We start from the raw sequence: 23,226 nt of genomic DNA, 5'->3' as shown, positions 1-23,226 counted from the left end.
TCAGCTTCTAATATTAACATTTTACATAACCATGGTATATTTATCAAAACTAAGAAATCAACACTGGTACAACTCTATTAAAAAAAACTACAGACTTTCTTTCATTTTCATTAGTTTTTCTACTAATATCCTTTTTCTGTTCCAGGATCCAATCCAGGATACCACGTTGCATTTAGGGGTCAGTGACATTTATGTTTGTGCTGTAGTTGATGTTCATCTTCCATATTATATCCAGCTAAAGGCAGTGGCACTAGTCTGGAACAAAAATTGGTATCTACTTTAAATTTGGTAAAGGAGATACCAATTTTTTGCGTGTGTGGACCTTATTTTTAAAATACACAATTCACATTAGCTATAAGCACAAGTTACTTAATTCCTCTATGCCTCAGTTTCCTTATGGCAATAATAGCAGCTACCTTTGAGTTAATAGTAATGATAGCTACTGTTTGAAGGTTTTTATTTTGTTTTTATTGTAGAGATGAGATCTCACCAAGTTGCCTAGGCTGGTCTCTAACCCCTGGACTTAGGCAATCCTCTTGCCTCTGCTTCCCAAAGTGCTGGGATTACAGGTGTGAACCACCACACCCAGCTGAAGGCTTTTATATGTCATGCTCTGTACTAATTTACTATTGTGTTCCTCACAATAATATCCCCAGAAAGGTGCAGTTGTCACCATTTTATAGTTAGAAAAAGTGAGGCTGTAAGAGGTTGAGTATCCAAGGTTATATAGCTAGTATAAAGCTAAGGTTTGAACCAAGACAGCTTGACTCTACTGCTTAAGCTTTTTTTTTTTTTGAGTTGAAGTCTCACTCTGTCGCCCAGGCTGAAGTGCAGTGTTACACTCATGGCCACCCCAGTGTCAACCTGCTGGGCTCCAGCAATTCTTTCACCTCAGCCTTTCAAGTAGCCAGAACTAGAGGCACATGCTACCACGCCTGGCTAATTTTTAGTTTATTGTAGAGACGAGGTCTTGCCAAGTTGCCTAGGTTGGTCTTGAACTTGTGGGCTTAGGCTGTCCACTCACCTTGGCCTCCCAAAGTGCTAGGATTACAGGCTGAGCCATAGAGCCTGGCCTAAGCTCTTAACTACTATCAATATTTGTCAACTTTATGTTTAGTACAGCATGTAATCAATGTTCAATTAATGGTAGCTATTACTGTTTTTCTAAATAAAATAGTTTAATGATATGCAGGACTCTTATTTTGTGATCTCTAAATATAAATGATGGACAATATTCTAAGCCCATGGTCTTGACTATTTTCCAAGTCTTATTTTACAAAATGAAATGACTATGAAAGCAGCACATATGTGTTACTCCCATATCATGTGTAGGAATCCTGCGAGGCACTAGAGGAGATGATATAATGGTTCAAGAAGGTAAACTAAAAGCAGTCTATGCAGTATATGATTAATTAACAAATGAATTTTCTGTGTGAAGTTCTGGGTAGAGATCAGAAAAGAGAGGGGTCTCTTTAGGCTGAGGGAAGCTTTACTGAGGAAATGGAATTTGGATGAGCCTTTTGGATTTGGACAGAGTCAGAGGAGAGAAAAGGGCAAACTTCTTATGTTGAAATTAATTTAATAGATTTCTGCTTCCAATAGTGTGTTTATCAAACTCATAGGTGTCATTTCTTCATTTTACATGTAGGGACATTGAAGCTCAATAAGGTTAAATAATTTTCTCAAGTTCACACAGTTAATAACTGATAGAGCCTGGATTTGGATCTACGTTTATTAGACCCCAAAGCCCATGTTCACCATTATATATGCTATATCCTTTGACTAGGAGTGAAATCTAAATTTTTTTTTTTTTTTTTTGGTTGGAGTCTCACTCTGTCGCCCAGACTGGAGTGCAGTGGCTGCTCCCAGCCACTGCAGCCTTGACCCACTGGGCTCCGGCAATCCTTCTGCCTCAGCCTTTCAAGTAGCTGGAACTACAGGCGCGCGCTACCACGCCTGGTTGATTTTTTAATTTATTGTAGAGTTGAGGGCTCACCAAGTTGCCCAGGTGGGTCTCGAACCCACGGGCTCAGGCAATCCACTCACCTCAGCCTCCCAAAGTCGCGGGATTACAGACTAAGCCACTGAGCCTGGCTGAAATCTAAATTTTAATGTAAATTGAGCAACGGGTGCTTTCTTTGATGTTTATCCATTGTGCTTACTCAAAATTGAATCTCTTCCATTAAGGAATCTCACTGTACGAAGACTGACATAACACTGTATTCTGTAATGGTACTTTTTAAGGTGAGAGGGAGCGGTCGATGAAGAACACACTTTTGAAAGACATTGATAAAGAGTAGTGTGTTCTTGGTACTGCTGTTTTGACACCTAATTAGAAGTCAATATTGCAAGCATAATGACCTGGCCAATTGCTGAACTGACTGCCCAAGTGACACAGAGTCCCCAGGTAGTAATGAAAGATAAGAGTATTATTTGCCTGCCCAGTGCCACAGAGTCACAATGTTTACATTAGCACGCAAATGCTGAAGTAGATTCTTCAGGGACTGTATCTAAGCTGCTTTTATCCTTGATGGCTAAGGTTGATATATCATAAAATTTGGTGTACAACCCAATCTTCCTAGCTACAAATGCATTTAGAGGAAAGTAGACAGGAAATAACTTTTCTTTCTTAAAAAACAAAAGAGATTTGTATTTAGAGGGGCACTTGAAAAGACATATAAAATATTTTTCCCTACACAGGCATTATATTAACTAGCTTCTTAAAAACCACAACCAAAATTGGGGTTTCTGTATGCTGGTTTTTGGATGAGCTATTTCTTCTTCATTTCTGTCTTTAATGAGCAGATAGAATAACATCTTATCTCAGGTGATTGGATTTTTTTCTGTGTATTATATCCATTTTTGTTTGTTTCTGGCCAGTGGTATAATATATTAACTAGCTTATATTTATCTGTGGGTGTTTCATATATATATATATATATATTTCTTAATGCTAAGAATCACAAATAGCTGTGTGGAAAACTTCAACCAGCCTGATTACAGTGGATGTGCAATTGGATTGAGGAATGTGTACTCAGAGCTTATGATCACTGGCCCAGTTGAGTCTGGGTGATACATGTGGCTTTCCAGGGATGCTGCTATTTACATCTGTTAATGGCCCTTCTTGATGGCCAGTTCCCCAATGAGGTAATATGCAGCAGCCTGGGGATGAGGGACCAAGGCTGCAGATGAGGCTGGGCTCCATTAGGCAGGACCAGGAATGCTCATCTGATAGGCTTTGTGTTTGGGGGCGAGTGATGGGGGTGGGGAGGGGTGCGAGAGACAGAAAGGAGGAAAAAAGAATGGCAAACATTACTTATCCAGGTATAGGAGAAATAGACAGGCAGACATGAAAAACTACAGCTGAAACTGGAGTATGAGTGACTAGAAAGGAAATCGAACCAGCGAATAAACAAGTAGAAGGATTGACTAGTTCTCATATAGAAGAAGATTAAAACAGGAAAGGGCTCTGAGGGTTTGGGGAGAGACATGTCACTTCTGCCTTTTAAGTCAATATCATTTGTTTGTGTGACTAGTCAAATGCTGCTGAACAGAAAGAGATTTGCATATATCATAGTGCAGCAAGAGACTAGTTCTTTGCATCTTTTTTTTTTTTTTTTGATGCTGGAAGAAAGCAGCAAGTGATGCTCATAAGGATGCAATATGAAGCATAGTAAATTCTTTCAGAATTGGGAGATTCCTGAAGCAAGCCAGTAAACAATTGTTTCTATTATTCTCATCAAATGCTAGAGGACAATAAAAGGACCTGGGCTCACAAAAAGTATACAGTTCATGAGAGTTGATCCCCTTTCTGCCTCTTCATGTATTGAAGGTTTCTTGGAATGAATCTCACAAAAGAAGGAAATAGTGTCTTAGTATACAGGGCAGTACAATGAGAATTCTGGATTTAATCAATTAAATGCTATGATATTCTTCCACATGTATCTTGAGTACATTTAGACTTTGGTTTTTCTATCTTCTTTGAGCAGGCCCAAAAAAGGAATGAGGCAGCTTCGAAATACATAGTAAACCAGCTGTTTTCACCATAACCTAGAGCAGTTTACTAAAATGTTTTTTCTAGTTTCCCACAGGGAGCTTGGCTCTGTAGCAGTGCATATTTTACATAAAGGCTGTGTCTGTGTATACTCTGATACCTTCAAGGAACCAGAAAAATATCTACATGTAAGAAACTTGTATTCATTTGTTTGTTTGCTTATGCCTTTACAGATTGGCATGGTAGCTTGGAAAATGACCCTTAAAAGTCCTGAGTATCCAGAAGGCCGAGATATCATTGTTATTGGCAATGACATCACATATCGAATTGGGTCCTTTGGGCCTCAGGAGGATTTGCTGTTTCTCAGAGCTTCTGAACTTGCCAGGGCAGATGGTATTCCACGCATCTATGTAGCCGCCAACAGTGGAGCAAGAATTGGACTGGCAGAAGAAATTCGTCATATGTTTCATGTGGCCTGGGTAGATCCTGAGGATCCCTACAAGGTACAGACTAAGAAAAGAAAATACTTCAAGGTGCTATATGGTTATGCACATGTGTACATGTGTAGAGAGGTGTGGAAAGGTAGAGGTTTAAGTTCAGAAGTCACCAATTATGATAAAAATTAAACACAAAATTATTTATGAAAATTCCTTAAGATACCACATTAGACACAAATTGTTTCTCAATATTTCACCTGGTTTTTCCTCCAGCTTAAATACAAATTGTTATTTCTTTGGTTGAATACTAGATGAAATAGTAGGTTTGTATTTAGTATGAGACATGCTAAGCCAAAAATGTATAGCTTTAAACTATTCCACTGTGGCTTCCAGGACTTATGGTTGATCATTATCAAAATTCCTTATATCCTCCACTTCTGCTCCAACGTACTTGCCCTACTTGAAACTTTTTTGCTTCTCTCTTCATTCTGCTTACTCTTTGCCTTTACAAAAACCTAGTTTAAATCCATCTCTTTCCATCTACTCACAGCTGAACATTGATGGAGAAAAACACATAGGTCTGTTGACTGATCTTACTTTTTTTTTTTTTTTTTTTTGAGTTGGAGTCTCTCACTCTGTCACCCAGGCTGGAGTTCAGTGGCATGCTCATAGCCACCGCAGCCTTGACCTGCTGGGCTCAGGTGATCCTTCTCCCTCAGCCTTCCAAGTAGCTGGAACTACAGGTATGCGCCACATGCCCAGCTAATTTTTTGATTTATTGTAGAGATGAGATCTCACCAAATTGCCCAGGCTGGTCTCAAACCCGTGGGCTCAGGTAATACTCTGATCTCGGCCTCCCAAAATGCTGGGATTATAGGCGTGAACCACCACTCCCAGCCTAATATTACTTTAAATTCAAGCTTACCCATCTCCTGCATGATGATTTCACATCTTTTCTCTCTTCAAACCTCCAGCACCTTTCCCCACCATCCTTACTCTTAGCTGATATCAAACCTTACTTCCCAATTCACTGAGAAAACAGAAATAATTAGAAGACAGAGTCCATGTATCTACGTCTGTGCTGATCTGTCCCTTTATTCTCTGCATTCTCTCCTGTACTTTGGATGAACAGTTCCTGCTCCTATCTAAAGCCAATCCCTTCTCTTGTATACTTGATCTTCTTTTTTGCCAACCTAAGGATGTAGATCATCTCTTCTCCCACTTTTTCTTGCATCATCACTTTCTCCCTCTCTACTGGATCTACTCTTTAGCATGCAAACACCCCTCTAGTTACTATCCCTGCTCCATTTTCTCCTTCACAGCAAAACTTCTTAGAAGAGTGGTTTTTTTCTTGCAGTCTTCACATGCTCTTTCCCTCCTGAACCCACTTCAAGTAAGCTTGTACCCTTACCTTTAACCACTGTCGCTACTTTTGTCAAAGTCACCAGTGACTCCATATTGCTAAATTCTATGGTGAATTCTCTGTCCTCATCTTAGTTATCTGATGATTCAGTAGCATTTGACGTAGTCGGTCACTCTTTCGTCCTTGAAATACTTTCTTCTGTTGGTTTCCAGAACCTCAGAGTCTTTTTTTCTTCCTACATTTTTGACTCCTCTTTTTCAGTTTCCTTTACTGCCTTTCACATCTTTAAATATAAGAGTGTTTCAGGGAATGATGGAAATATTTTATATTTTGATTGTAGTGATAGGTCACACAAGTATTTGTCACAACTCATCAAATCATAACACTTAAAACAGATGAATTTTATTGGATGTAAATTATACTTTAATAAAGTTTATTCAAAAAGTATGTGGACATTGATAGTGACCACTAAAAGATACAAGGTTTCTTTTTGGAGTTGTGAAAGTGTTCTGGAATTAGTGGTGATGGTTGCACAACATTTGAATATACTAAAATCCACTGAGTTGTACATTTCAAGATGGTAAATTTTATGTTATATGAGTTTTATGTCAATTTTTTTTTTTGAGTCGTAGTCTCACTCTGTCACCCAGGCTGGAGTGCAGTGGCATGATCATGGCTCGCTGCAGTCTTGACCTCCTGGGTCTGATGATCCTTCTGCCTCAGCCTCCCAAGTAGCTGGGACTACAGCAACATGCTACCACACACACTTTTGACTTTTTGTAGAGGCAGAGTCTCAAACTTTTGAGCTCTAGCAATCATTCTGCCTCAGCCTCCCAAAGTGCTGCACCCGGCCACCAGTGTTTTACATTACAAAATAATCTGTGAATGGAGACAGGTATCAGGACCACAGAGTCTGTAGCAGGACCAAGAAGTTCTGGACTCCCCAGTCTCAATCCCACCAGGACCTAGTGTCCTCTCTCCTGTTGGTTTGGTGAGATAGCCATTGTAGAAAGTGGGATAGAATGAAAAGTGTGTCAAGGGCTTGATACCTGAATCTCTTTTACTTTTTCACTCTCCTTGGTGACCTCATCCTGTCTTAAAGCTTGAAATTTCATGTACAAGCTGATTAACTTCCAAATTTATATCTTGCCCGTGAACATCACATTCATATATCTGACTCAACATCTTTACTTACGTCTGCCTAAATATCTGCCTAAATGTAGCTTCTAATCTTTCTTAAATTTGTTCTTCCCACAGTCTTCTCTATATCAACAGATGGCACTTCTATTGTTTCATTTGTTCAAGTAAAAGACTTGAAGGTATTCTTTCTTTCTTGCACACCCCACATCGACTCTGTCAGTAAGTCATGTTTATATCCCTTCAAAATATATCCAGAGTCTGATCATGTCTAACCACTTCCAATGCTACATGGTAATCCAACTCTTCTTACTGGCATATTGTAGTAGCCTCCTAATTGTCCCTCCTGCTCCTGGCCTTGCCCTCAGCCTCACTCAACAGAAAATGGAATGATCTTTTTAGAATATAAATCGGATTACAGCTCCAAACTTTTCTCTAATTAAAACCCTTTAATAGCTTCCTAACTCATTCAAGTAAAAGCCAAAGACCATATAGTTATTTTACACAGACTGGTTCTCCAACACCATTCTGCCCTCATTTCTGATTGTGGCCACCATTCCACATACTGGCTCTTCTTAGACCTGGTAGGCACACTCATTGCCTCCATGCATTTACACTTGTTCCTTCTACCTAGAATGCTTTCCCCCTAGATGTCCTCATGTTTCATTCCTCAGCTCCTCAGCTCTTTATGCAAATGACACTTTTTAGTAAGGCTTTCCCTGGCTATTTCTAAAAGTTTGACTTTCCTGTCTTTCTTATATTTTTTTTTTCTTAAACATTTTTTGCCATTAACATTATTCATTTTACTTATTTATTTTTTGTATTTTCTGACTCTCCCACTAGGAGGTAGGCTCCATAACGCCAGGAATTTTTGTCTGTTTTGTTCATTCCTGTTTTTCCAGTGTCCAGAATTGTACATTGCACATAATAGACACTCAATAAATGTGTGCTGACATACTAATAACACTCAGTGCTACAAGGCAATCTTGTCATAAGTCATGCAAGACCAATTACAGATTCATGTCTTTTCCATGTTGTGCTCACTGTGGGACATAAATTAATTGAGTTAAATGGTGGGCATAATTTCTCATAGTATTTAAAATGTTTTTCTCTGTTTGCTTATTTTTTTAAAGGCTGAGTAGACTAGTTCACTTAAGTTAAACAAGTGTTCTATGTGATTGTAGTTTGTAAGTGTGTATATGTATGTGTACACATACATCAATTCTGAAATGTTAGTACAATTTTTAAATGCAAATGGGAATTAGGAATTGTTTATTAGGCAAAAGGTATGAGTTCTGTGTTCATTGACTATTAGCACTGCATAGACTTGTGATTTTAATTTTAAATCTCCCAGGTTTGTGATTCTCTTAGTTATCCCTTACTCATATATATTTTGATGATACTATGGATTTGAGAGAGTGAAGAATAGTAATTCACACAGTTCTTTAATCTCGTATTGATATCTTTAATAGAAGTATCAGGAAAGATTAGAAATTGACCCTTAACCCTGTTGAAAATGAAATGAATGGAATATACTTGAAGTTGCAAGCTACAAGGTATTTTGTTTCAAGGACAGTCAGTGACTGAAAAATATGCACTTCTATCTTTCAAAGAAGGACTGTCAATGCTAGTTTTCTGTTAGACAGTAACTATAAGAAGTGATGTGGCAATTTAAAGCTAGCCGTGGAACAACCTTCATTATGCATGCTTTGCTGTATTTTCTGGTTGTGTGACAATGGCAAGTAATGAGTTAAAACTATTTGTGTTTCACAGGGATACAAGTATTTATACCTGACCCCTCAAGACTATAAGAGAGTCAGTGCTCTCAACTCTGTCCATTGTGAGCATGTGGAGGATGAAGGAGAATCCAGGTAGGTATCAGAATAATTTGGTTATAACTAAAGAAAGGAGAATATAGTAATTTTTTTCCTTCCTGTACTGCTGATCATAACCTTGAAGAGCATTGAGGATTACATAATCTAGATGTCTTAGGTTTATATCCTGGCACTACCACTTATTAACTAAAGGACCTTGTTATTTATTAAGGTTTGAAAATGTATAATACATATTCATTTTAGAAAAATTGATAGATGTAAAAATTATGAAGAAAAACTAAAAATTAGTCACAATCCTACCCTGAAGCCACAATTTTGAATTTATGTATAGTCTTGCTGTTTTCTTCTACATACATACCTTTTTTTCTATATCATCAGGATTATGATAGATACAAGTTATTTTTTATAATTTGTTATTTTCACTAAAAACTGTTTTTACAGAAGTGTCTTCTAGTCTTAAAATATTATTTGAGGATGTGATGTTTATTAATAGTTACATAGTGTTCCATCCTAATGAACATAGTATATTTGAACATTTAGAGTGTTTCTAATTTTTTACTGTTATATATCTGTGCTGAACATCCCTTTATATAAAGTTTTAGAAATTAAAAGTTTTGATTATTCCCTGTGGGTTAATTTCTGGAAGTGGAATTTGCTGATCAAAAAGACAATTTTTGAGAGTTTCAAAAAATAATTTTGAATTGTCCTCCCAAGATTTGCATTTTCATCAACAGTGTAAGATGGGACTTATTTCTCTTCTTTAATTTTTCTTTACTCTTGCCAGCATTGATTACTGTCATTTAATAAAGTAGGATAAAAACAGCAATTGTTACTTTAACTTGTATTTTTGATTACCAGTGAATTCAGAATTTCATGGTCTTTGTTCTATTTTTTTTGAACTGGAGTCTCAGTCTGTTGCCTAGGCTGGAGGGCAGTGACACGCTCACGGCCACCCCAGCATCAACCTGCTGGACCCCAGCAATTCTGCCTCAGCCTTCCAAGTAGCTGGAACTACAAGTGCGCACTACCGCGCCCGGCTAATTTTTTATTTTATTGTAGAAACGAGGTCCCGTCAGGTTGCCCAGGCTGGCCTCCAACCCGTGGGCTCAAGCAATCCACTCGCCTCAGCCTCCCAAGTTGCTGGGATTACAGACTGAGCCACCGAGCCTGGCCCTGTTCTGTCTTTTCTTGCGTGAGCTAATGCCACACTGTTGCAACTATTCTAGTGGGGCAAATTTTCTCACATTTTTAATTTTTCCCCAAGTCTTATTGTCTATTTTTGGTTTTTTATATGTAGGGTGACTATATTTTTAATTTCCAAAAACTTTCTATAATGATCTTTTTGCAAATTACATTAGGTTTATATATCAATTTAGGAAGTCTGACATCTTCATAATAGTAACTCTTCCTAGAAAGAAACATGGTGCATTTTTCCATTTATTTAAGTGTATTTTTTTTTAAGTTCGTCATCTTCTTCATATGGGTTATGCCAGATGTTCTCAAACTTTCTTCGTTCATGGTTCCCTTTGTTCCTCAGTAATTTTTTTTTCATAGCAACCCTAGGTTCAAAGCTATACCTAATATTTCTATTTATTAAGTAGTTAAACCCAAACAACCTTAAGTACTTATGTCCAAAGAAATGTAGCACTATTCCAATGTAAACCCATGAGCTACTATGAACTACCTAAAGCTAGTTCACATGAGTTCCAACAGATATCACACATCGTAGTGTTTTTCTAAAAAATTTAAAATATCTTGAATAGAGTTCACCATGTTACCTTAAACATAGTGGGTATGGTGGGATTCTGCCAATTTCTTTATGTTTATTTCTAAATATTTTGCATCTTTTTCTTGCTATTCTGAATGAGATTTTCCCCCATTATATATTTGTTAAACTCTTATTACTAGTAACCATGAAAGGTATTGATTTTGCATATTACTTTTGTTACAGAGAAAGTTTTACTGGACCCTTGAGCATTTGTGACTATATGGCATGTGTATCTTATAAAAATAACACATTACTCCCCACTCCTCACCGTTTATGTGGTTCATTAACCCTTTAAGGGAGATTAGCTTCATTTCTAACATAACTCTAGAATCTACAGACTAGACACAGAACAAAAGGAAGAATTAGGGATTTTTTGGTATTGGGAGAGGCTAAAAATAGAAAGGCAGCAGAATCTAGGAAGCAGAGATGCAAAGTCACAGACCAACAGCAAGGGCAAAGAAAATGAATTGATGGAGAGCTGGAAATAAAGAAGGGATCAGAGAAATATGGGGATTGGGGACTGTAGTTTAAGAGCCACTATGGGATACTTATTTATTATTTCAATTTATAAAATTATGCCCAGTGCCAAGCCTTCTGGGTACACATACAACAGTAAATAACATGTGCCCATCTCTACTTCCAACTTTTATTTTTCCTTTCTTTTATTACTTGCATTCCCCATCTTCCATTTCCCATTATCAGCTATCACTCCTAATCCCCTACCAGGAAGACAGATGAGTGACTCCCACTAGATCCACAGGATGCTTTCTGAACAACTTGGTCAGCATTTCACTTTTACGTACATTCCACCTGCCCCTCCAGAGTACTATATCCAATGACCCTCATGTATACACTTGATATTTATGAAGGAGCAGGAATGGGAGTTCCCTGTTCTGACCTTTTCCTTCATCTTTGTCTTGGATATGGAGAAGATTTTGACTTGAGAAACTAGGCTGAGCATTCTCACGACCCCTCTGTTTGGATTTTTTGTTCCTATGCAAAACTGTCTAAAATTGTTGATTTATTGCCTTTTGCTTATTATAGATATACATTGACCTTGCTTTTAAGAAACTTGTTCTAGAAAGTAAGAGAGGACACTTAAAATCTGAGACTCATCTGTGTGTCAAACCTTCTCCTTTTGCTTTCATTTAACTCTCATATCAACCCTTAGAGGTAGATATTATTACCTCTACTTTATAAAAGTTACTATTATCCCGAGTCACACTGCTGCATGTATCAGAGTAAGGATTTAAATCTATCTGTTTAATTCCAGATTTTGTTATTTCTATTATAGCACATTGCTTCCAGGTAAAATAGGTACTAAACTAAGAAGGAAGGGCATATGAATGAGGCGTATATAAGTAAGAGTGTAAATCCTTGGTGTTAAACATAGGCCATCAATGTGCTTTTAGCAGCCTTTTAACGGTAATTATTCTTTTAATGGATTTAGTTGTTACTGTGTTTAACCTTTATAATTTGGCATGACTATATCCACTAGGTACAAGATAACAGATATTATTGGGAAAGAAGAAGGACTTGGAGCAGAGAACCTTCGAGGTTCTGGAATGATTGCTGGAGAATCCTCACTGGCCTATGATGAGATCATCACCATCAGCCTGGTAAATCTTCCTAGAATGTGCAATTTTTGAAAAGCTGGTTGTGTGACTAGGTTTATTTTTGTCCGCATCACTGCTATTCAGACAAAAATAAGAGCATTTATTGAAAATTGTGTATCTATAATTTTATTTTAATCATGTATGATAACAATAAGATACAATAATATAAATAGCTGAATTCCTCAAATAAATCTAGTACTTCATTTTAGCCTTTAGTTTCTCTAAATATTCTACCAGACTTTTAACAGCTTAATTTCCTCTTCTGACTACTTTCCTTGTTACACTTCTGGTGGGATACCAAGCAAAAGTTTAGGAGAAGTAAGGGGTCTGTGATCCTTTGTGTAACACCTGAGTCATTAAATGAATTTTGAGTCTTTGCGTATTCTTTTCTTTGACCAGGAAATTGTTGTATTGTTATCAACCAAACAGACTTTTTTAAAAAAGCAATATTTATTTCTGCTAATGTGAATTTTACTTACCTGTACCTTAGTTCTTACAGCTGGGAGAGGACATAAATATGTGACATGTAGAATTTATTCTTTTTTTAGGTGACATGCCGGGCTATTGGGATTGGGGCTTACCTTGTCCGGCTAGGACAGAGAACCATCCAGGTTGAGAATTCTCACTTAATTCTAACAGGAGCTGGGGCCCTCAACAAAGTAAGTTTCCAGGGCTTGGGAATAGTATGTGAAGCTGGTTGAAGGTTATGGTGAATTCTAATTCAAAATCCTGATTGGAGGGAAGCCATTCATACATGCCTTCCTCAGTCTGTCTTGTCTCTTCTCCGTCTTTTCTGCCCATTGACTTGCTTGCCTTTTCATTCGTTTATTTCATTTAACAAACATTTCAAGTACTTACTGTGTGCCAGACAGTGTTCCAAGCCGTGTGTAGGTGTTAGTGAACAAACCATATAAAACCCCTGATCCAAGGAGCTTACATTTTCTGGTGTCTTTCTAGAAAAACTGAGAATTAATTGAATGTTTCTGTTCTGTCCCACCCACCCCCTTCCCTTTTTCACAGTCTATTAGTAAGGAATGTGAGGAGATCTGTTTGCATACATGGTGCTATCTCTGATTCTAGTTGTATTCATTCCCATTTTATGTCTACCTCATGAATTAGGTACTGGCCTGGGTGTTGAGGATATTGAATCTTAATGTTTTGAGAAATCTGTGAATACACCTTTCCAAGAGACACTTTTGGTGGTCTCTTGTACATAGAAGAAATACTTGGTAAATATTGAGTGGCAAGATGGGTGAGTGGGAAGCATGGATTGATTTCTGGGGAAAAGAGTATGACAGGGATTTATTTTCTCTTCCAAAGAAAGGGTTGTGCCTTTTTAATCCAGGTTCACAGGGGCTTTTCCAAAGGGGAAAAATGGATGGTGAAGTTACTGCTTTTAAGAGTGAAAACTACTAAGAATGCCTGAATATATAAAGAATGACTTCTTTGCAGGCAGAGGAAAATTATTGTCTTTCTAGGGCCAAAAATATATATGGGAGTAGTATGGGACTGACTGCCCTTGTACACTGATAATAACCTTTCAGCTCCTCAGCTTTCTTATATGTCAAAGGGAAAAAATCTATACCTTTAAATAATGTAGAGATCAATTGAGAAAACACAAGTAAGAGTACCTAGTTCAGCTGATGTGTCTGTAATCCCAGCTTCTCAGAAGGCTGAGGCAGGAGGATTACTTGAGTCCAGGAGAGGCCAGCCTGAGCAACATAGTGATACTTCATCTCTTTTTAAAAAAAAAAAAAAGACCTTGGTTCTTGACAAAACTTTCTGGACCTCATTAAAATTTCAATTCCCCTTTCCTGTCTCTTACATGGCTTGGTAATTGAGCTTATGGAGTTACTACACATACTAAACTGTATTGAATATTTTGTTTACTAGACTTGGAGGAACTTTTTATCAAGTCTTGACTTTCAATGGAAGGATAAGGATTAAATATTCTATCCCATCATTCCTATTTAGAAAAAGTTGATACTTTCATTGGTTCAATTATATTATGGGGATATCAGAAATTAGAAGAATCATTTGATGTGATTGGTCTACTCTCTGTTTTCATATAAGCTCTGTATTCCTCCCTAGGTTTGCTTTTCTCTCCAAGGAAAAGCAGCATATCGCTAACTACTGTCCTCCTCCCTTTTTGGAGAGTAGCCTAGAAATAAAGATTGTGAACTATCGCTACTGAAGATTATTATTGCAGCAGGAGAAGCTGCTGAGAGTCTTAAAATTTTTTAGTTGCTCTTTTGGATACCTTCTTAGAAGGAGATATTGATGAATGTTGAAGAGAATTTTAGGCATTAGCTATGAGGACAGAATTTTAAAAGATACCTATATCTCCATGTTGTTTCCCATACCTGGACAGAGAGCTAATTTCTGAAATGTGTCTTGTTACACTGCATTCTTCCCCCAATACTATATCTAAAGAATATTACAAAAAGCAAATGTTGGGGATTTTGTTGTTGCTATTTTTATTTGTTTATTTTTACTTGAAAACCTGCTAGTTGAATTTCATTTGTGGTATAATGAAAGCATTAGGAATTTTTAAAAAATCTAGTTGAATTTTCTGCTCAAATTCATTATTTTCACCTTCTTCCTAGCTTACAGGGCTGCTTGTTAAAGGAAAAGTCTAGCTACAGGGGAAAGACAAACAAAGCTATACTTTAACTTACCAAACAATGCTCACTTCCAGAAGGACATGATCGTTTTCAGCTGAAGGGAGTGATCAGTTATAGAGGTTACCTAATCTTGCTCTGCCTGCTTCACTATCTTCATGTCAGCACCTCTTAAGTACAGAGCCGTGCTGCTGAAGACACCTGGTTTCATGCAAATTCGTTAAGAATGTCCTATCAGCCCCTTTGCTTATCAGGTATGAAAAAGGAAACTATCCAGGATATACCATGCTCAGATAGATGGCTTCCTCTGACTCACTCCTTGTGCATGTTGTCTTTGTGTGTACTGGTGACTTTCTGCATCTCTCTTTGCTTTTCTTTCAGTTGGTTTCTCTCCGTCTTACACACTCTGGGTTGTGCAAGTCACTCTGAGTGCATGTTTCTTTCTTTGTGAGCGCTGATCTGTCTCTTTGTGTCTGTGTCTTGCTTATAGAGCCTTCTCTTTCTCTGTCTGTGTACCTCCCTGAGTGTCCATGTGTGAGAAAATCTTTGTATGTTTGAAACACTATAGAGCCTCCTTTCTTAAGCCTTGGTCATTTTGCTCATAGTGTGTACCTTTGTAAAGTGAAAATGTAGATGTTATATGCACGCTTATATATGGTCTCAGACTGTAAACATTTAACCCCTGCCTTTTTGAGTCTTCATCCTTTATGTTAAACATTGGGGCGAAGAATAAGAAGAGGGAGTGTACAGAGGTTGTAGGGGAAAAAAATCTTGTGTGTGCAAGTGCCGATCCCGTTGACCCCTTTGAAAATTGAAATAATGATAATGCGCGTCTCCTGACTGCATCAAAGTATCAGCACATCAAAAGCCAGGAGGCATGAAATGCAAATGATAAAGTGAAAGCAGATGGATTGTGCATGATCGCCTGATGCCCAATGAATTTTAAAAGGTGCTGGTTTGCAAGGGGTGGGGGTGACTGGGGGTGGGGGGACTGAAATAAACACGTTATCCCTGCAATTTTTTTTTGTTCTTGACGCTCACTCCTGACAATATTTTTTCACACGTGAGTGAACACCCACTCCATCTCTCTCTCTCTCTCCCCCCCTTTCTTCTCTCTCTTTCTCTCTCTTTCTCCTCTCCACCTCCCTCCCCCCAACCTCTTACACGTCTCAGGTCATGTCGCTGCAGCTCCGGTGGAAATAATAAGATATAAACCACGAGGTTGTTATTTGCATAGAAATAGCATGGAGCCCCAGGCAGCAAGGGAGAAGGACACAGGGATCATTTGTCTAAAATTTTAATGAAAACTTTTGCTGAGGCAGAGATTTTTTTAAAAACTTTGTTTCTCCCTGCTTTTCCCCTTCTCTCCCCACCCTCCTCCCCAAACCCCATCATTGATTTGACTTCACGTGGTTCAATTTGAAGAGAAAGGGTTGACACTCCACATATCATACTCCCATAATGCAGCAACATGTAAATTGTTTGTTCCTTTAATAGATAGGAAGCTGAAGAGACACACATTTTCAACTTAATACATTGCATGTGCACATCAGGCTTTTATGGCTATACTCCATCTCAGCATAACACATGATGTTGCTGCTGTTAGCCTGTTTTTAATTAGTTTACACTTTCCTACCTTTTGCCTCCCATGACTCTTACTTTTTAAAGGATTTCATTTTGTAGTCAACAATAGTAACCTGTACATAGAATATAAATTTTCTGGCAGCTTCCTGTTTTCTTTTTTACTTTCAGTGGTTTCCCTGTATACTTACACATTTTATTCATGGACACCCTCTTTTGCCACTGTCTTTTGTTCCAAAACCAGAAAGTGCTTTCCACATTTGTATTTTTATACCTTTCCCCTTGTGATCTCAGTATTTGTGTATTTTTTTTCCATTTCTGTCTTGCTTTTTTGCCTGCAATTATTTGTAAAATATTACCAAGTTGAGGAGAGATACAGTATCTGAATTTTCTTGAGTGTTGCAGAAGCAGATTTGACATTTCAAGTTTTTAAAGGCAATGGGCTGGTAATTAGAGGCAGCCCAAGTGACTTTATTTGAAATTCAAAATCAAGAATTTCTGTCTGGTTTCTTGTTATCTTCTGGAGGAGACTATTGGTATCACGGCCATATTTCACAACCAGGAAAGCTAAAACAGTAGGAGGGGATGTAACTTAGTTCCATTGACAGAAACTAGATCTGGGTCAGAACTTCCATGTCCCTAAGTTTCATTGAGGAAAGCTTAGTCCTCTCTGCTTATACCATATACCTAGGAAAAGAAGGTGGTCTTGACCTTTTCCTTTTTGGCCAAATGTTATAAGAATTATGACATAAATAAGATGTCACTCAAGGCAGTAGATCATAGGTTCCTAACTCCAGGAACTTTAGGCTATAAGTGGCAGATTCCTCAGTATTCCTCATTGAGTGGAAAGGGCAAACCTGATGAATGTGGCAAATTACTCTGCTTAAAGGGAGTCATGCTGGCCTGGCAAAAGCAGTAACTGTGCATTTGGAGAACTGGTAAGATAGTCCCTTAAGAAGCAAAGATGATTTGTAGAGTCATAAACTCTACCTTCTAAGTGAAGGTGCCTCTTGAATGTCTCCAGTAATGTTTATACTTACTTTCCCTCCCCCACCATTCTTCCACTTGGTTTCTGTTTGGTGTATTTAACGTAGCATTAGGTGGTAAATAGGCTAGAAGGTCCTAGTATTGCAAGGCAATAGTGATGTAGACTGGAGCCTACTAGCTCTTGTCTGTTGCCCCAGACTTGATGAGAGCCCACTCAGTAGACAGAGAAATCAGAATATGCTATTTATGGTTGTCCTCTGAACAGTGATTGCCTGTGCAGGTAAGGCTTATGCAGGTAAGACCTGCATTATGGGAGTATGATATGTGGAGTGTCAACCCTTTCTCTTCAAATTGAACCATGCGAAGTCACATCAATGATGGGGTTTTGGGGAGGATGAGAAGGGAAGGGGAAAAGCAGAGAGAAACAAAAATAATAGATTTGCCAGACAGTGGACAGTAATATGTGACTTCCTTGTGGTAAATATTTTAAAGCTCTGCTTCTCTTTACAAAAAAAAAAGAAAAAATTCCATACTCTCATTCGTTCTGATCAGGTTCCTGTTTCCACTGAATTTGCCAAGAAAAAAGAAATTATATGATGGATGTGGCTAAGGCTATTAGTCCTATAGGGGCCTAATTCTGCTAATCTTGCTTTTGAGACTTACTTGGTACAAGTAAGTGACATTTCTCTGTGGATCTCAGTTTTCATAGATATATATATGTTTATGGGGGTTTTGTTATTGTTGTTTTCTGCAGCTATGCAATATAAAATGTGAAGTTGTCTCAGGTGACTCTTAGGCATGATACCAGAGTTCCTCTCATGAGCAAGACTTGTCCACACTATAGTCTCCATGCTCACCCCTAACTCTGATACAAAATGAGAGTCATGGAGGCTCTAAAAGGGAAGGAGACATTATTTAGCCCTCACTGTGAGGCAGGCAACATTATAACCTGCACATAAAGAAGTTAAGAGGCTGGGCTCAGCCTATAATCCCACGCTTTGGGAGTGAGTGAATTGCCTGAGCCCACAGGTTCGATACCCACCTGGGCAACTTGGTGAGACCTCATCTCTACAATAAATCAAAAACATTAGCCAGGCGTGGTAGCACACGCCTTTAACTCCAGCTACTTGGAAAGCTGCGGTGGAAGGATCGCCAGAGCCCAGCAGGTCGAGGCTGCGGTGGCCAGGAGCATGCCACTGCACTCCAGTCTGGGCGACAGAGTGAGACTCCAACTCAAAAAAAAAAAAAAGCTAAGAGCATGGACTCTAGAGCCCACATTTAAGTCTTGACTTTAACATCTACTTGTTGTGTGACTTTGGGCAGTTTAGTTTCATTAACTGTAAAATGTGGGATAATAATAGTACCTATGTACTAGGGTCGCTGTGAAAATTTAAAAAGTTAATACAGTCAAAACACTGACACTGCTGTAATCTTCTCTAAGGTGCATTTAGGGTCCTTTCTCATTCGGGCTCTGAAAAGGAAATACAAACATAATATTCTCTATACTTTCTGATTCTTTGAAGGCAAAAACTCCTTCAAGAAAATGTTAGGTGATAGTCCTCACGTGGCAGTACATTCATATATTGACTTTCCCAATAGATGTTATCTAAAGACAATCAACACACTTTGGAAAGCCATTAATGTGAGAGGCACCATATTCGGTCATGATAGGGTAGTATATATGTCAGTCATCTGTCTACAAGAGTCCCCAAGGACTTGTTGATACAATAGCCCATAATCACACTAAGGATCAGTTCAGCAATTTGCATTTTTAAAAGTCCCTAACTACCTATTTTCACAATAGACAGTCCCTGTACTCCAGTAGCTCCAGATGGGATCACTCCCCTTTCTAAATAGGGCATTTTAGCTTCCTCTCAGTAATCCACGCTTTAGCATTAATGAATGAGTTCTCAGAAAGGATGGCTCAATGGGCAGATCTCCTTACAAGGGTTTTCAAGCCCTCCCTCCATACACATGCACAAAATATGGGTAAATCTGGCCTCATCTTGGGGGATTGTTTTGTTTTTTATTTGACATTCCTCAGGTTTGGTAGAAAACTGTATGAGTTTATGTCTGACTCTGTTAGCCTTAATGAGCTGTCAGCAGCCTCATCCTGAGTGCTCTGGTTTGAAGATCTGAGTGGAATTGCCAGGCAGAATTTCATAACAAAGTTGCCTCTGGCTCTCTAAGAGGGCCCATGCATGTATGGTGGCTTAGAGACTAAGAATTTGGGGAGAACCTACAACAAATACCAGTCTAGAGCTTTCTAGATAAAGTGAAAGCTCTGAAACTCTGCTTGAGGCATTGAATACTCAGGAATTATTATGTTTGACAATCTAGTATAAATGTGTTCAAACTCTTTGGAGTTACTGAACCTTTAGATTTAAAAAAAACCCTTTGATCAATCTCCTCTCTGCCTGTTAATAGGCAAGCAACTTTGGGCTTTAATCTATTTGGATTTCAGTTTCTTCTTTGTAAAATGGGAGGATTAATACATTTCCCACCTTAAAGCAGAAAATCAGATGATCTCTTAATCTTTCTTTTTTTGAGTTGGAGTTTCACTCTGTTGCCCAGACTGGAGTGCAGTGGCTGCTCCCGGCCACCGCAGCCTCGCCTGCTGGGCACCGGCGATCCTTCCGCCTAGCCTTCCGAGTAGCCGGAATTACAGGCATGCACTACCACGCCCAGATGATTTTTTGATTTTTATTGTAGAGATGAGGTCTCGTTGCCCAGGTGGGTCTCGAACCCGCGGGCTCAGGCAATCCACTCACCTCAGCCTCCCAAAGGCGCGGGATTACAGGCTGAGCCACTGAGCCCGGTGATCTCTTAATCTTAAATTATCTTTACTTTCTAGTATTCTGTGATGCTATGAAGATGCATATTGATCTGTAGCCAGGGAACCATGTTAGGCTGGGGCAGGGAGAGGATAGACTGGGGGAATGGAATAAAAAAGGTTTTTACTTATTAGTTTATTATATATTAGTGAGATTACATATTAGTGAAACATAAAATTGTTATGTATTAGACTAATCATGGAAGTTATAGAGCATAATGATTTAAGAATTGTTTATTTTGTTTCATACCCAGATTACAGAAAAGCAAATGCTCTGTTGTTCACAATCACAAGTGACTAGAATTATAATTGTTGGGAGTGCAAAAATCTTCAAAAGTTCAAGCATCCAACCATTGCTTAAATTTCCTGCCAAATATTGCCACCATTGCCAAATAGTCCTTCAATTATCCTTGAAAAATTCAACTGAGGGGGGAACTCAGTACTTTTGGAGCCATTCCATTCATCTATGTAAAGTTCGCTAAAGTCTGTTTTTCTATATAAATAAACTGCTCTAAAAAATAGTATTCAGAATTAACAAAGAAACTCCCAGTTTTATGGTATGACCTATGGGAAATTGGATGGAACTAAAATCTTTCTCGTGTACTTTTGTGTTCAAAGTCTGGTCTTGTCTCAAGAACAAATGTAATGAAGATGAAAATGCTGTTCCAAGTTAGAAAAGAAATTGGATTCATAAATTACTTTGCCAGTTAAAAATATGGGCCAGGCTCGGTGGCTCAGCCTGTAATCCCATGCCTTTGGGAGGCCGAGGTGAGTGGATTGCCTGAGCCCGCGGGTTTGAGACCCGCCTGGGCAGGCAAGACCTCATCTCTACAATAAAATAAAATAAAATAAATTAGCTGGGCGTGGTAGCACATGCCTGTAATTCGACTACTCAGAAGGCTGAGGCAGAAGGATTGCCGGAGCCCAGCAGGTCGAGGCTGCGGTGACTGAGAGCGGCCACTGCACTCTAGTCTAGGCAACAGAGTGAGACTCCAACTCAAAAAAAAAAAAAAAAAATTAAATAATAGTAATTACAAGAGAAACAGTTGAAACTTAATTCCACTTTGAAGTACTCTATGAAACCTTAGGGGTCTCCTGCACAGTGTCACACAATCCTTCTGGAGCCCAGTTATCTCCTGCTTTGTCATCATTCGCCTATTGAAAGTCAGGATCCTAATACGTTGTTGGAAGCTAGGTCCTTTTGGATGCTATATTTGTAGATTCCAGCTAAAACTCATTGAGTCCAAGGTTTGGTGAAATCAGAAAAAGGTGATGTAGACTGAGGTATCAAAGCCCTAAAGGCACACAAACAAAAGCTAAGCTGCTAGGATTTATTACTCTCTCACTTCAGTGAGCAGTCAGTCTCTGGCTCATTTTATCTATGTGGACCTGTTTTATGCCTATCTCCAGATTGTCCATTTCAACCTCCAGGATTCTGATGCTTCCTGAGTATTAGAATGAAGAAATTCCTCTACTTCTCATGTGCTGGCATGTAGAGACTCTGTACTTCCTTCCCTACTAAAACATTGCCCCTGAACTCCAGCAAGGGCCCCACTTAAGTTGGTGTGCATGGTCCCTTAGGCAGAGTAGTTTATTCATCTTCTTCATTTTCCAGTCAGTCATATGTTACACCTTCATATGTTGGAATTTCTTCACCTTTCTCTCTTTCTACACACATTCATAGCTCTGTCTTTGCAGTGTGTTCTCTTGAAGCTTTGCTGCTCTGTCTGCCTCCTTTCCTCCCTTTATCCTTTCTTCCACCCCAACCCCAGTCTGAAACCCAAGTAAATTAGCTTCTCGCCCTTGCCCCTAGTTTTAAAAAATTTCATACTCCTCCAACAGTGTCTGTTCTTGGATTTGCAGTCAGCAACCATCTCCAATAACCATCAGACTGTCAGCTTTGCAGCTCCCTACCACCTCCCACCTCCCCCATCACTCACCAGAGGAAAAAGAGAGCCAGAGCCAGAGCTTGAAATATATCATGCAATAGTGTATCATGAATTTGTTGTGAATCACAGCGGTGAAGCAGGTTTATTTATTTCTGAGATCTTAAATCAATACAAAGTAGGTCTCTTAGTTCTGAAGCTGGGATGGAGTGTGAAAAAATGAGCCCATTGTACTCTTAAAACTTTGGGGAAAGGAGATGACAGCTATATAATTCCATTTACCAGGCACTAGGGGCTTTAATGTGAAGGTGACAGGGAGCTCTTTGTGCATTTAGAGCACCATATCTTCTAAATAAAAGATCTGTAGACTTGATAGTGGAGCATAGCTCCAAGTTTAATAATCTCCAAGCATTAGACCGAGCCAATATGTTCCCAAGTCAGAGAGGTCCCCCCCAACACTCATAAATTAAAAGTGCAAGAACTGCATGCCTTGGTAGATTAGAAATGCAAGGACTCCACTTTTTCTAGGAGGAAGACAGACCTGGGCTCTGTGCACAGACTACTGTGTGGATATGATAAAGACATAGGAAATAAGACTGTTTAGAAACCTGATTCGTGGTTGTTCATCATTCTAGGGAATGTCCCCTGTGCATGGATCCAAATCTAGCTATGTTCCCTCTCATTCAGAGTGGCCATCATCACAAAGTCTAATCAGCTAATGTACACAGGCAGGAGTGTTGAATTATGAAAGGAGAAGCCTTAAGAGCTTTTTAGATTGAACTACAGAGTACCATGCTCGGGCTGCAAGTTTTTCTGGTTGATTTTTAACTGATTCCTAATTTTAATACTATCTCAGTATCTGGGATTTAAGCCTTTCAAAATAGTATGCACATCTGAGAAATTGAGAAATCAGTGTTACTAAGGAAAAGAAGCCATCCAAATTTAACTAACAGCATAAGATGCAAATATAAGTCAAGACCATTGGAACATGTAATCAACTTTTGAGTGTCTTCATTTTCAGTCTGACCCATTGATAATGTATGCCTTTTCTCAACACAGAAAGCAGGTTTATGTACCTCAGTAGAGCAACCCTAATATAGTAATACTTTATAGTATATAAAATTACTTGTTTAATCTTAGACAAGATAAAGAATTTTGAAAGGTGAGG

The 23,226-nt window shown here is 38.6% G+C and overlaps 1 protein-coding gene across 1 annotated transcript in view; it reads left to right on the top strand.

Moving 5' to 3' along the window:
• The window catches only part of ACACA (acetyl-CoA carboxylase alpha), a 266,326-nt gene that overhangs the window by 187,779 nt on the left and 55,321 nt on the right, over nt 1–23,226 (top strand). Inside the window, exons 42-45 of the mRNA XM_021717048.1 lie at nt 4,228–4,497; nt 8,705–8,802; nt 12,033–12,153; nt 12,699–12,809. Of these exons, the coding sequence (XP_021572723.1) occupies nt 4,228–4,497; nt 8,705–8,802; nt 12,033–12,153; nt 12,699–12,809 (600 nt within the window). The remainder of the gene's footprint in view (nt 1–4,227; nt 4,498–8,704; nt 8,803–12,032; nt 12,154–12,698; nt 12,810–23,226) is intronic.

This window comes from Carlito syrichta, unplaced genomic scaffold (assembly GCF_000164805.1).
Source record: "Carlito syrichta isolate Samal-C Ts95f unplaced genomic scaffold, Tarsius_syrichta-2.0.1 Scaffold309200, whole genome shotgun sequence".
Taxonomy (NCBI): Eukaryota; Metazoa; Chordata; class Mammalia; order Primates; family Tarsiidae; genus Carlito; species Carlito syrichta.
This window is presented reverse-complemented; position numbering and strand designations above follow the sequence as displayed.